This window comes from Scyliorhinus torazame, chromosome 7, assembly GCF_047496885.1.
Source record: "Scyliorhinus torazame isolate Kashiwa2021f chromosome 7, sScyTor2.1, whole genome shotgun sequence".
Lineage (NCBI taxonomy): Eukaryota > Metazoa > Chordata > Chondrichthyes > Carcharhiniformes > Scyliorhinidae > Scyliorhinus > Scyliorhinus torazame.
Genome location: NC_092713.1, coordinates 33,427,642 through 33,439,930, shown reverse-complemented (window position 1 = coordinate 33,439,930; position 12,289 = coordinate 33,427,642). Strand labels below are relative to the sequence as shown.

The 12,289-nt window shown below is 48.7% G+C and overlaps 1 protein-coding gene across 1 annotated transcript in view; it reads right to left on the bottom strand.

Annotated features, from left to right (window-relative positions):
• Nucleotides 1–4,840: 4,840 nt before the first annotated feature.
• Nucleotides 4,841–12,289, bottom strand: part of dr1 (down-regulator of transcription 1) — a 30,193-nt gene continuing 22,744 nt past the window's right edge. The window contains exon 3 of the mRNA XM_072510514.1: nucleotides 4,841–6,044. Within this exon, the coding sequence (XP_072366615.1) occupies nucleotides 5,895–6,044 (150 nt within the window). The 3' untranslated portion in view covers nucleotides 4,841–5,894. The remainder of the gene's footprint in view (nucleotides 6,045–12,289) is intronic.

Sequence of the window (12,289 nt, the reverse complement as noted above, 5' to 3'; positions counted from 1 at the left end):
AAAAAGTCCATTCTCACTCATGTATCCTTAAAAACATGGTTTTAAAAGTTACATCTTTAAGTTTTCAACAACCGCAATGCAAAGAATTCTCCAGCAACGAAGCTAAGAAATATCCAGCAAGGGAGCAATGTACAAAGTCAGCGAATTTCAGCCCCAAGTGTGGAAACATTTCTCGCTTGCGTCACTGCTGCTGGTTATGCACAGTTTCGTGAAAGACACTCGTTTCTCATTAGAATAGTATTTGATTGATCCACTCTGAATAAATACTGGTAACCCACCCAAATAAAATTTGCCACATCACCGAATGTTTGTATAAAAAAAAAGGTTACTGACTAATAAAGGGAGGGGGGAAATTATAGGGGCAGGTGAAGGCAGCACTGATTAATTTTGGTGTGAGTTTTGGTGGATGCCTGATCAAACATGAGGGAAATAAGAGAGCAATGAAGGTTAACAAAGTAGAAGAAACAAACAGAAGTCCCACTGAAGAGAATAGAACCTCAAGGTGGGTATTCTTGGAAGAGAAGTAACAGTAAATTAAACACCAACACTATAAGACACTAGTTAAGCCTAATCAGGAGTACTGCATCCAGTTCTGGGCAACATACTTGAGGAAGGATGTGAAGGAATTGGAAAGAGTACAGAGGAGATTCACAAAAATGATTTCAAGAATAAAGAACTGTAGCTATGAGGAGAGATCGGAGAGGCTGGAGCTCTTTTCCTTGAAGAGGACTGAGAGGAGACTTGATAGAGGTATTCAAGATCCCGAAGGGCATGGACAAGGTAAATAGCGATAGACTGTTCCCACTCAAGAGAACATCAAGAACTAGAGGGCGCAGTTTCAAAATAATTGGCAAAATGATTAAAAGCAATAAGAGGAAAGAATTTTTCACCCAATTGATGGTTGGAGTCTGGAACCAACTTCCTGAGGTGGTGGAGGCTAGTTTGATAGAGGTATATGCTTGCTTTTTCTGTCAAAGGCATATTGATGAACTCTTTTATGCATCGAGCTGTTAGTATCCAGAATGCACTGCCTGAAAGGGTAGTGAACGCAGTTGGCTTCCAAAGGGAATTGGACAAGCCTTTGAAGGAAAAAAAAATTGTGAGCCATGCGGAAAAGGCTGGGGTTTTTGAACTCATTAAATTGCTCTTTAGAGAGCTGGTGCTGGCTTGACAGCTAAACAGCCGTTTTATGTTGTAACAAATCTATTACAACATTGCAGCACACCATTGCCTCAAGTAGATGTCTAAATAATGGAACAGTACATGCAAGGTTCATGTTTGTGTTCATATCTGGTGATTATTTACCAAAACAAGTTGCTTAGTAACAATACTAGCAACTTGGTATCAAACTGCAAGATAATCTAGAATTACTGGAACTTGCGTAAATATTCCAATGAGTTTGAAAGTGATTATAGATCAGTTAAACTATAGTGCAGAAATAAAGCTACAGTTATCAATGCTTTGCCAAAGATCAAAGAAGCATCTAGGGGTTTGGAAGCACTAATCATACTTCTCTTCCTGCTGGAAATTACTAAGCTAAAAATTGAGGGGCAACTAATCAAAATGAAACTTTAATTCACACAAGACATTTGATAATGTTCCATGAGTGCTTTCAAGGTTAAGATTTCAGCCATAGTTCAGTAGTATCATGCTCAATACTTGGTTAGGAGGTCAAATCCCACTTTAGTTAAGCACACAACCTAGGCTGATACTTCAGTGCAGTTGTGAGGGAGTGCTGCTCCATCTGCTTTCAGATGAGGCAATAAACCAAGGCCATGTCTTTCTACTCCATTGGACTCGAAATATGCCTTGGAACCATGCCTGGGGGGGTGAGGTAGTTTTCCAGATGTTATCACAATCGTTCTCTCAACCACCAGCATTATAACTGGATTATCTGGTTATGTACATCCTGTTTCTGTAACATTTATATTTGAAAATTGGTTACCACACCTGCCTAGTTTACAAGAGTGACTTACAGTTCAAAAGTAATTTATTAGCTGCGAAGCATCTAGGGATGGACTGAGACTATGAAAGTCACAAATTAACGAAAAAAGGAAATTTACTTGGAGCTGGGCATCAAGACGATGACTTTTCATGGAATGGTCCCAATCACCCCTCAGTATACACAGAGATTATGCCACAAGCCAAGGAAGAAGCTGCAAAGCAATTTTCATTCACCATCAACTGCGAAGACAATCACTTGAGCCCATAATGCTGTCAATCGGCACTATCTTTTGGGTAAACCTTTAAACAGTTTAGAATATCATACAAATTTCAACATAAAACATAATTTGGCCCATCATGCCTGAGTCAACGGGAGTTCCATATTTGAAACTGTGTTCCTGATCCATATTGTTCAATTTCCTGCTGACGTCATGTGAAGAAATGTAATCCATATACAGCATGGGCCTGTTGCCAGTACAGAGTTTGGACATAGGTTTATCTTCACAGAGTTTGGACATAGATTATGTAAATTCCTAAGCCACTGCTAACACTGTCTGACGTTGTATTATTGCTGTTTTAAATTTCAGGAAGGCTGGGTTATAAGTCTAGTTGCAAAACGGATCCTTCATTTTGATGTTTTTGGGAGAAAAGGAAGATGGTCTGATTTGAACAATTCAGTGGACAATATTCCTAGTCATGGCTCCTGCCATTATGAACAAGGCTTAATTTTGATACATTCCATGATATTTTACATGTCATGATACTACCAACACCAGTGGCTGTCTCTTGGTTCAGCATGTAAAACCACGGCTCTCGATCTTGACTGAATTAAATGACCCCAACACATGCGGTAGGAGAACTACAATTAATGTAAGTGTCATTGGGATTTGGGAAGAAAGCATTAGATCTCTACAATGTCACTACAATTGGAATTGTTCCAAGGTAACACTATAATGGGAAAATGCATGTTTTGGTTTACAAGATGGCACAATAATTATTTTCAAATGCTTGTCAGCAGTTTTCAGTGCTCCCAAGGAAACAATGACAAATGCATCCTTAAGGCTCTGGGGATTTGATAACTTCTAGCTCCAATATCAGATAGATGGTCTTTTATTAGAGCGGAAAATAGCAAATCCCAAGATGGTAAATAGACAATTTGCTAAATTGATGAAGTACATGAAATCAGGTGACTCGGTGCACATACACTAACTAGTTACAAACTAGGAAAAAAATAGCCAGTTCAAAATCCATTTGTTAACAATCTATTTTAGAATACAGGCTTCAAACTGTTTGGGTTTCCACTTTACATGCTTTTGAGTGGAAACCATTACCCCGTTGCTGCATTTTACATAACGGCCCTGCTTACTAGTACAGTACAAGTGGCCAAATAATACTCAATTACAGCCAAAGCAGACATTGAATCATAGAATTCCTACAGTGCAGGAGGCCGCCATTTGGTCCATCAAATCTGCGCCGACCCTCTGAAAGAGCACCCTGTCCAATCTCCGTAACCCCACCTAACCTTTTGGATACTAAGGAGCAATTTAGCATGGACAATCCACCTAACCTGCACATCTTTGAACTGTGGGAGGAAACCGGAGTGCCCGGAGGAAACCCACGCAGACACGGGGAGAAGGTGCAAACTCCACACAGTCACCCAAGGCCGGAATTGAACCCGGATGCCTGGCGCTGTGAGGCAGCAGAGCTAAGCACTGTGCCACCACGTGATGACTTTATCCAAAAATGTAGCTTCAGAATGACAAGAAAAATCTCAACCTTTTAAAAATAAAGGAATTTTAACCATACTTGTAACAAATATTTAAAACATCACAGCAAACCAATGGTCACCTACCTGCAGGTAATCATTGTAACAATGAATTGCGTGTTAGGGCTCACCTTCTGTTGAAAGCAATTAGGCCAGTACACTATTACTTTTAGTTCAGTTGCAAATACACAATGTCAAAAAGGACACTGCAAAGCTACTGGGTGTATTTGGATGATTTAAGTTTCTAATTACACTTTCATACCAAGAATATTCTCCAATTAGGAGTCTTACAATTTAAATCTCTAATATAAGTAGGAATAAGCAAAAAGAGATGGCCAGATATCAATAAACTTCCAAAGTTTAAAATTAAAAATTTTTTTTTTTTTTTAATATAAGAGTACCCAATTATTTTTTTTCTAATTAAAGGGCAATTTAGCGTGGCCAATCCACCTAACCAGCACATCTTTTGGGTTGTGGGGGTGAAACCCACGCAGACACGGGGAGAATGTGCAAACCCCTCACGGACAGTGACCCAGAGCCGGAATTCGAACCTGGGTCCTCAGCGCCGTAGGTAGCAATGCTAACCACTGTGCCACCGTGCTGCCCTAACCAGCACATCTTTGGGTTGTGGGGGTGAAACCCACTCAAACATGGGGAGAATGTGCAAACTCTACACAGACAGTGACCCGGGGCTGGGATCGAACCCGGGTCCTCACTATGCCGCCCCATCCAGACTTATTTAACAAATCATGACAGCAATGCTGAGATTCCGCCTTCACGGTCGCATGGTGGCACTTCTGCTAAACAAAATGCAATTCACTGAAATGGACATACTAACAGCAGAACTGCTGTTTGATCAGACTCTATTGTTACAAGTAACTTCCAGAAGGAAGTAAATGCCACTCTGGTCCCCAGTTTCAGAGTGTCTTGCAGATAATCATTTGCATGTGGCTTCAATGATACATTGCGCAGGAATTAGAATTGAGGGAGCATGTAAAAAAATATAGAATTTCTGTCAACATTTCCAGAAGAAAATCAGACATTTGTCGTAGTGCTGATTGTCAACTTATGCTTGGCAGCAGCGCAGTTTTGAGATGGACACCAAAATAAAAAGTTCATTTTGAACATGAATAAAAACATGTCTTTTTATTGCCAAGAGAAATAGCACATGAAAAATATGAGAGAACAATAAGCACCAGGGAAGAGATATGTATTAACTAGCACAATTAACTTTTGCAATGCAATTTAAAAAAAAAACATACACTCTGCATTGGAAACTCCCACAGATAGATTAAGGTGAGTTATTTCATCAATCCCAAAATAGTTAACATTTATGAACATGAAACATTATAGTCCAAAAACAGTCAAAACATTTAAGTAGCAGTTAATACAGTTTCTCAGTACCCTATCTTGTTTGTCAATCTTTCCACTGTCGAGTTCACTCTTTGGTACAGTACTATGACTGCTGACATAAACGTGTTTGTTTTTAAACACTGACATTGGGAAATAAGAGTTTACTTTACATCCAGGAGTTAAAACTAACCATGAAGCAAGGACATGTGCCATGTAAAATTAAGACTAAATAGCCTATAGGTCTGCTGATGGTTTTTATCAAAGTTAATAAGGTTACTCTTTAAAATTCTGTGAAACCAGGCATTTGGGGGGGGGGGGGGGGGGAATGGACTACGGGGAGTTAAATGTGATTTTCTTTTTAAAGTCAGTCTTACCACTGGTTACAAGTTTTACATTAAAAACAACTTAAAATAAGCCACTTAATGAATTTGCTCTCAGTATTAAACAGTAGGGGAAAAAACCAATTGCACAAACTGAAGCTTTACTCCTCAGATTCATGAGCAGTAACAATACTGAATTCCAGAGAGATACAAGAAACAGATGATGGAGCTTGAGAGTACTGCACTGATTTGTTGCTCCCGATTCTGATCACCTGTTGTGTAAATATTAAATATTATTCTGAAAACTTCCAATCCCATACACTTCTAGATGTAAGAAAAGTGGTTGGTTGGTACACATGAAAACTCATGACAACTGCGACTTGACCAATGACCCTCTGACACAAGTAGCCAGCCTGTGAAGTTGTGAATGAAGCTGGAAATTGCAGACAGGCCAAGTCATTGTTAATGTGTGGTAAAAGGATATCTGTGAGCAACTAATTTGCCAGTGAGGTTTACACGTCATCCTCTTCGTCTTCATCTTGCGATGATCCTGCTTTGTTGACTGGATTGGTTGTGGCTGATGCTGCTAACTGTGCTTGCTGGGCTGCTTGCTGCATCTGTAACCACTCCTGCTGGGCTAATTCTGCCTGCTGTTGCCTGGCCTGTAAAAATAAGGACACCTATAAATGCTTTCCACAGATACATGGTTTGGTGGCCTGCCAAATGTTGTTTGAGGAGAGACTAACAAGCACACAAAAATAATGCACCTTCAACAATGCAGCTGATCAGATTACATGATGGCAGGAAGTGAACAAGGGCTCATTGGGGTGGCATGACATTTTAAACCAAGGCAATGGGAGCTTAGCTTTATCACAAAACATGCTCATGTACAAAGCAACAGCATACACAAATCTCTGTAAATAAACTGGGCAAGAATGCAGACTGATGTGAAGAAATGGTTACTTTAAGTTTGCAGACTCTAAATTTGACACGAGAGCTTTATGCTGCCAGAAAGCTGCGCTGTTTTTCACACCGTCTGGGTCAATTGGTGGATCTGTGGTTCCCAACCAGTTTGTGTGCCACAGCCTGGAGTAGGCTTTAAACAGTGCGCACCAAAGGAGCCCGAGAAAGATCAAGAAAAAACCCAAGACTGTGAGTGTAGCGGTGAGGAGAGCAGTGAGAGAGGCAGACCTGAATGCAGAGAGCGGGAGGGGCTGCCAGCTTAGAGGGTGTCCTTTCTGCAGTCACAGGAGGGCAGGATTTTATTTAATTTGGGTCTTGGCAAGCCTGAACCTCCTCTGGATGAAGACCGGTCGCTTCCACGAGGTCCAGTCTTCCGGGAGTAAGCAATTCATTTTTTCCAATTAAGGGACAGTTTAGCGTGGCCAATCAACCTAGCCTGCACAGGGACGTCTGGTGGCGGCTATGCGGAGCTAAGTCGCACATTCGGCGGCTCCCGCAAAAACGGACTTTTGGGCTCTTTTCAGGGCCCCCAATGGCACTTTTTCGACGTTTCCCGTTGCGAGGGAAGAAGGACAAAATGGCGGCGGGCGGAGACCAGGCAGCGTGGATGCAGTGGGCGCAAGAGCAGCAGGAGGGTATCCAGCGCTGCTACAGAGAGATTAAAACGGACCTGCTAGAGCCGATGAAGGAGTCTATTGATAAGCTGCTGGAGACACAGACGGCCCAGGCAGTGGCGATCTGCGAGGCTCGACAAAAGATCTCCTGACAATGAGGACGAGATCTTAGGCCTGGCGGTAAAGGTGGAGGCGCATGAGGCGCTCCACAAGAAATGGCAGGAGCGGTTCGAGGAGATGGAGAATCGGTCAAGGCGGAAGAATCTGCAGATTCTGGGCCTCCCGGAGGGGCTGGGCGTGGGGGCCTATGTGGTCACCAAAGTTGAACTGGCTGATGGGAGCGGGGTCCTTCCAGGGGCTCCTGGAGCTGGAAGGGGCCCATAGAGTGCTGGCGAGGAGGCCCAAGGCTATCGAGCCTCCGCGGGCGGTGTTGGTGAGGTTCCATCGGTTCGTCGATCGGGAGTGTGTGCTCAGGTGGGCCAAGAAGGAGAGGAGCAGCAGGTGGGAGAACGCGGAGGTTCGGATATATCAGGACTGGAGTGCGGAGGTGGCGAAGAGGGGGGCCGGGTACAATCGAGCGAAGGCGGTGCTGCACAGGAAGGGGGTGAAGTTTGGCATGTTGCAGCCGGCGCGACTGTGGGTTACCAGGACCGGCCCCATTACTCTGAGTCTCCGGAGGAGGCATGGGCCTTTGTTCAGGCCGAGAAGTTGGACACAGATTGAGGGTTGGGACGGGCGATTGGGGACTGCGGTTGATATGTTATGTTTATTTTTGTTTCGAGGGGCGGGGGGTCTTTGTATTGCTCCGGGTTTCTTTTTCTCTGTATTTTTCTCTTTCGGGTCGGTGAGGGTGGCTGGGGCGGGTTGGGCACTGTTTTGGTTGGGTTGGTCGGGGGGGGGGGGGGGGCTCTTGGAGGTGAGATGGGGCCCCGCGGGGGGGGGGGGGGGGGGGGGGGCAAGTCAGGGGTGAGAGGACCAGGCCTGTAAAAGGAGCTGCGTCAGAGGTGGCGGGGCCTGGTAGGTGGAAAGCGCAGGGCTGGAGGGGGCGGGGCCGGGAATCGAGGGTTGTTTCCCGCGCTTAGAACGGAAGGGGGAGGGTGAGAGCCTATGGATGGGGATGGGAGAGGAAGGTGTGCCACACAATGGGAGGAGTCGAAGGCGAGGCGGGAGTGGCCGGGGTCAGCAGGAGTCAGCTGACTTGCGGAAGTGCAATGGGGGGAGTAAATCAGCTAGGATGGGTCCTAGCCGGGGGTGGTGGTGGTGGTGGGGGGGGGGGGGGGGGGGGGGGAAGAGAGAGAGAGAGAGAGAGAGAGAGAGAGAGAGAGAGAGAGAGAGAGAATAATCGAGTTGCTGCTGCTATGGTCAAGGAGGAGCTGGAGTGAGTTGGGGGGGGATGCCGCTGTGGGGAACGGGCCAGGTGTGGGGTGCGGGCGCGTGGCTGGCCGAGGATGGGTCATGGTTAGTCGGCGGGGAGGGTAGCCCCCTGATCCGGCTGATAACCTGGAATGTACAGGGACTGAATGGGCCGATTAAGCGGGCCCGCGTGTTGGCGCACCTGAAGGGGCTCAAGGCGGATGTGGTTATGCTCCAGGAGACACACCTGAAGGTGGCAGACCAGGTAAGATTGAGGAAAGGGTGGGTAGGTCAGGTGTTTCACTCGGGGCTGGATGCCAAAAATCGAGGGGTGCCGATCTTGGTGGGAAAGTAGGTGTCGTTTGAGGCGTCGAGCATAGTGGCAGATAATGGCGGCAGGTACATAATGGTAAGTGGTAAGTTGCAGGGAGAGAGGGTGGTGCTGGTCAATGTGTATGCACCAAACTGGGACGATGCGGGTTTTATGTGGCGTATGTTGGGTCGGATCCCAGACTTGGAAGTGGGGGGCCTGATAATGGGGGAGACTTTAACACGGTGCTGGACCCGGCACTGGATCGCTCCAGGTCTAGGTCGGGTAGGAAGCCGGCGGCGACTAGAGTGCTGAGGGGGTTTATGGACCAGATGGGAGGGGTGGACACTTGGAGATTTGCAAGGCCGGGGGCTAGGGAATTTACATTCTTTTCATAAGGCTTATTCCCGAATTGACTTTTTCATTTTGAGTGGGGCGCTGATAGCGAGAGTAGAGGATACGGAGTATTCGGCAATACCCATTTCGGACCACGCCCCGCATTGGGTGGACTTGGAGATGGGGAGGAGAGGGACCAGCGCCCGCTGTGGCGCTTGGAGGTGGGGTTGTTGGCGGACGAGGAGGTGAGCGAGCGGGTCCGAGGAAGTATAGAGAAGTACCTGGAGACCAACGACAACGGGGAGGTCCGAGTGGGGATGGTATGGGAGGCACTGAAGGCGGTGGTGAGGGGATAGCTGATCTCCATTAGGGCCCACAAGGAGCGGGGGAGAGGGGGAAAGGCTGGTGGGGGAGATGGTGAGGGTAGACAGGAGGTATGTGGAGGAGCCCGAGGAAGGATTGTTGAGGAAGAGGCATAGCCTCCAGGCCGAATTCGACCTGGTGACCACCAGGAAGGCAGAGGTGCAGTGGAGGAAGACCCAGGGGGTGGTTTAAGAGTATGGGGAAAAGGCAAGCCGGATGCTGGCGCATCAGCTTCGGAAGCGGGACGTAGCTAGGGAGATCGGGGGATAGCTAGGGAGATCGGGGGAGTTAAGGACAGGGGAGGGAGTGTGGTGCGGAGTGGAGCTGGCATCAATAGAGTCTTCAGGGACTTCTATGAGTAATTGTACCGATCCGAGCCCCCACGGGAGGAGGGAGGGATGGGCCGCTTCCTGGACCAATTGAGGGTTCCAAGGGTGGAAGAGGGACTAGTGGCGGGATTGGGGGCCCCGATTGGGCTGGAGGAGCTGATCAAAGGGATAGGAAGCATGCAGGCGGGGAAGGCACCGGGGCCGTACGGTTTCCCGGTCGAATTCTATAAAAAAATATAGGGACCTGTTGGGCCCGCTGTTAGTTAGGACCTTCAATGAGGCAAGGCAGGAGGGGGCACTGATCTCCTTGATCCTGAAGCGGGACAAGGATCCCCTGCAGTGTGGGTCTTAGAGGCCGATTTCGTTGCTAAACGTAGATGCCAAGGTGCTGGCGAAAGTCTTAGCCACGAGGATTGAGGATTGTGTGCCGTAGATCATCCACGAAGACTAGACGGGGTTTGTGAAAGGGAGGCAGTTGAACGCGAATGTGCGGAGGCTTTTGAACGTTATCATGATGCCGGCGAGGGAGGGGGAGGCGGAGATTGTGGTGGCGATGGACGCTGAGAAAGCCTTCAATAGGGTAGAGTGGGGGTACCTGTGGGAGATGCTGAAGAGGTTCGGGTTTGGGGAGGGGTTTGTCAGGTGGGTTAGGCTGTTATATGAGGTCCCGATGGCGAGTGTGGCCACAAACAGGAGGTCCGAGTACTTTCGGTTGCACCGAGGGACGAGACAGGGGTGTCCCTTATCCCCCCTGCTCTTCGCACTGGCGATTGAACCCCTGGCTATGGCACTGAGGGAGTCGAGGAACTGGAGGGGGTTGGTGCGTGGTGGGGAGGAGCACAGGGTGTCACTTTATGCGGACGACCTGCTGCTGTATGTGGCGGACCCGGTGGGAGGAATGCCGGAGGTAATGAGGATTCTTAGGGAATTCGGGGTACAAGCTCAACATGGGGAAGAGCGAGCTGTTCGTAGTTCATCCAGGGGACCAGGAGAGGGGGATTGGTGAGCTCCTACTAAAAAAGGCGGAGAGGAGCTTCAGGTATTTGGGAGTCCAGGTGGCCAGGAGCTGGGGGGCCCTGCATAGGCTTTATTTTATAAGGCTGGTGGAGCAAATGGAGGAGGAGTTCAAGAGGTGGGACGCGTTGCCTTGGCGGGTAGGGTGCAGTCAATCAAAATGACGGTGCTCCCAAGGTTTTCGTTCCTGTTCCAGTGCCTCCCCGTGTTTATCCCGAAGGCTTTTTTCAGGCGGGTTAACAGGAGTATAATGGGGTTTCTGTGGGCTCGAGGGACTCAGAGGGTGAGAAGGGTGTTCCTGGAGCGGAGTAGAGATAGGGGGGGGGGGGGGGGAGAACTGGCGCTGCCCAACCTCTGTGGATACTACTGGGCCGCCAATGCGACGATGGTGCGCAAGTGGGTGATGGAGGGGGAGGGGGTTGCATGGAAGAGGCGGGAGACGGCGTCGTGTGGATACGAGTCTGGGGGCACTGGCAACGGCGCCTCTGCCGCTCCCTCCAAGGAGGTATACCACGAGTCCGGTGGTGTTGGCTACCCTCAAAATTTTGGGGCAGTGGAGGCGGCACGGGGGGGGATATGTGGGGGCCTCGACGGGGACCCCATTACGGGGGAACCACCAGTTTGCCCCAGGAAGAACAGGTGGAAGGTTTGTGGGGTGGCACAGGGCAAGGATACGAAGGTTGGGGGACCTGTTTGTGGACGGGAAGTTTGCGAGCCTGGGTGAGCTGGAGGAGAAATACGGGCTCCCCCCGGGAAACACCTTCAGGTACTTACAGGTAAGGGCGTTTGCCAGACGGCAGGTGTCGGAATTCCCACGGCTACGGCCACACACAGTACAGGACAGGGTGCTCTCGGGGGGGGGGGGGGGGGGGGGGGGGGGGGAAGAGAGTGGGAAAGATCTCGGAAACGTACCAGGTGATGCAGGAGGAGGAAGAGGCCTCGGTGGTGGAGGTGAAAGGTAAGTGGGAGGAGGAATTGGGAGAGGAGATTGAGGAAGGGACGTGGGCAGATGCCCTAGGGAGGGTGAACTCTTCCTCTTCATGCGCGAGGCTCAGCCTCATACAGTTTAAGGTGCTGCACAGGGCACACATGACCGGGACAAGGATGAGTCGTTTTTTGGGGGGTCAGGACAGGTGTGTTAGGTGCTCAGGGAGCCCAGCAAATCACACCCATATGTTCTGGGCATGCCCAGCGCTGCAGGAATTTTGGAAGGGCATAGTGAGGACGGTGTCGAGGGTGGTAGGATCCAGGGACAAGCCGGGCTGGGGGCTCGCAATATTTGGGGTGGTAGAGGAGCCGGAGTGCAGGAGGCGAAAGAGGCCGGAATTCTGGCCTTTGCGTCCCTGATAGCCCGACGAAGGATTCTTCTTCAGTGGAAGGATGCGAGGCCCCCAAGCGTGGAATCCTGGATCAACGATATGGCGGGGTTTATTAAGTTGGAGAGGGTGAAATTCGCCTTGAGGGTCAGTACATGGGTTCTTTAGGCGGTGGCAACCGTTCTTAGACTTCCTGGCAGACAATGGTCAATGGCAGCAGCAACTCGGCGGGGGGGTCACTTTATTATTTTTTGTTTTTGTTATTTACACTGGAGGGTCTGAGGTGGTGTATATACTTGTTGTATTAAG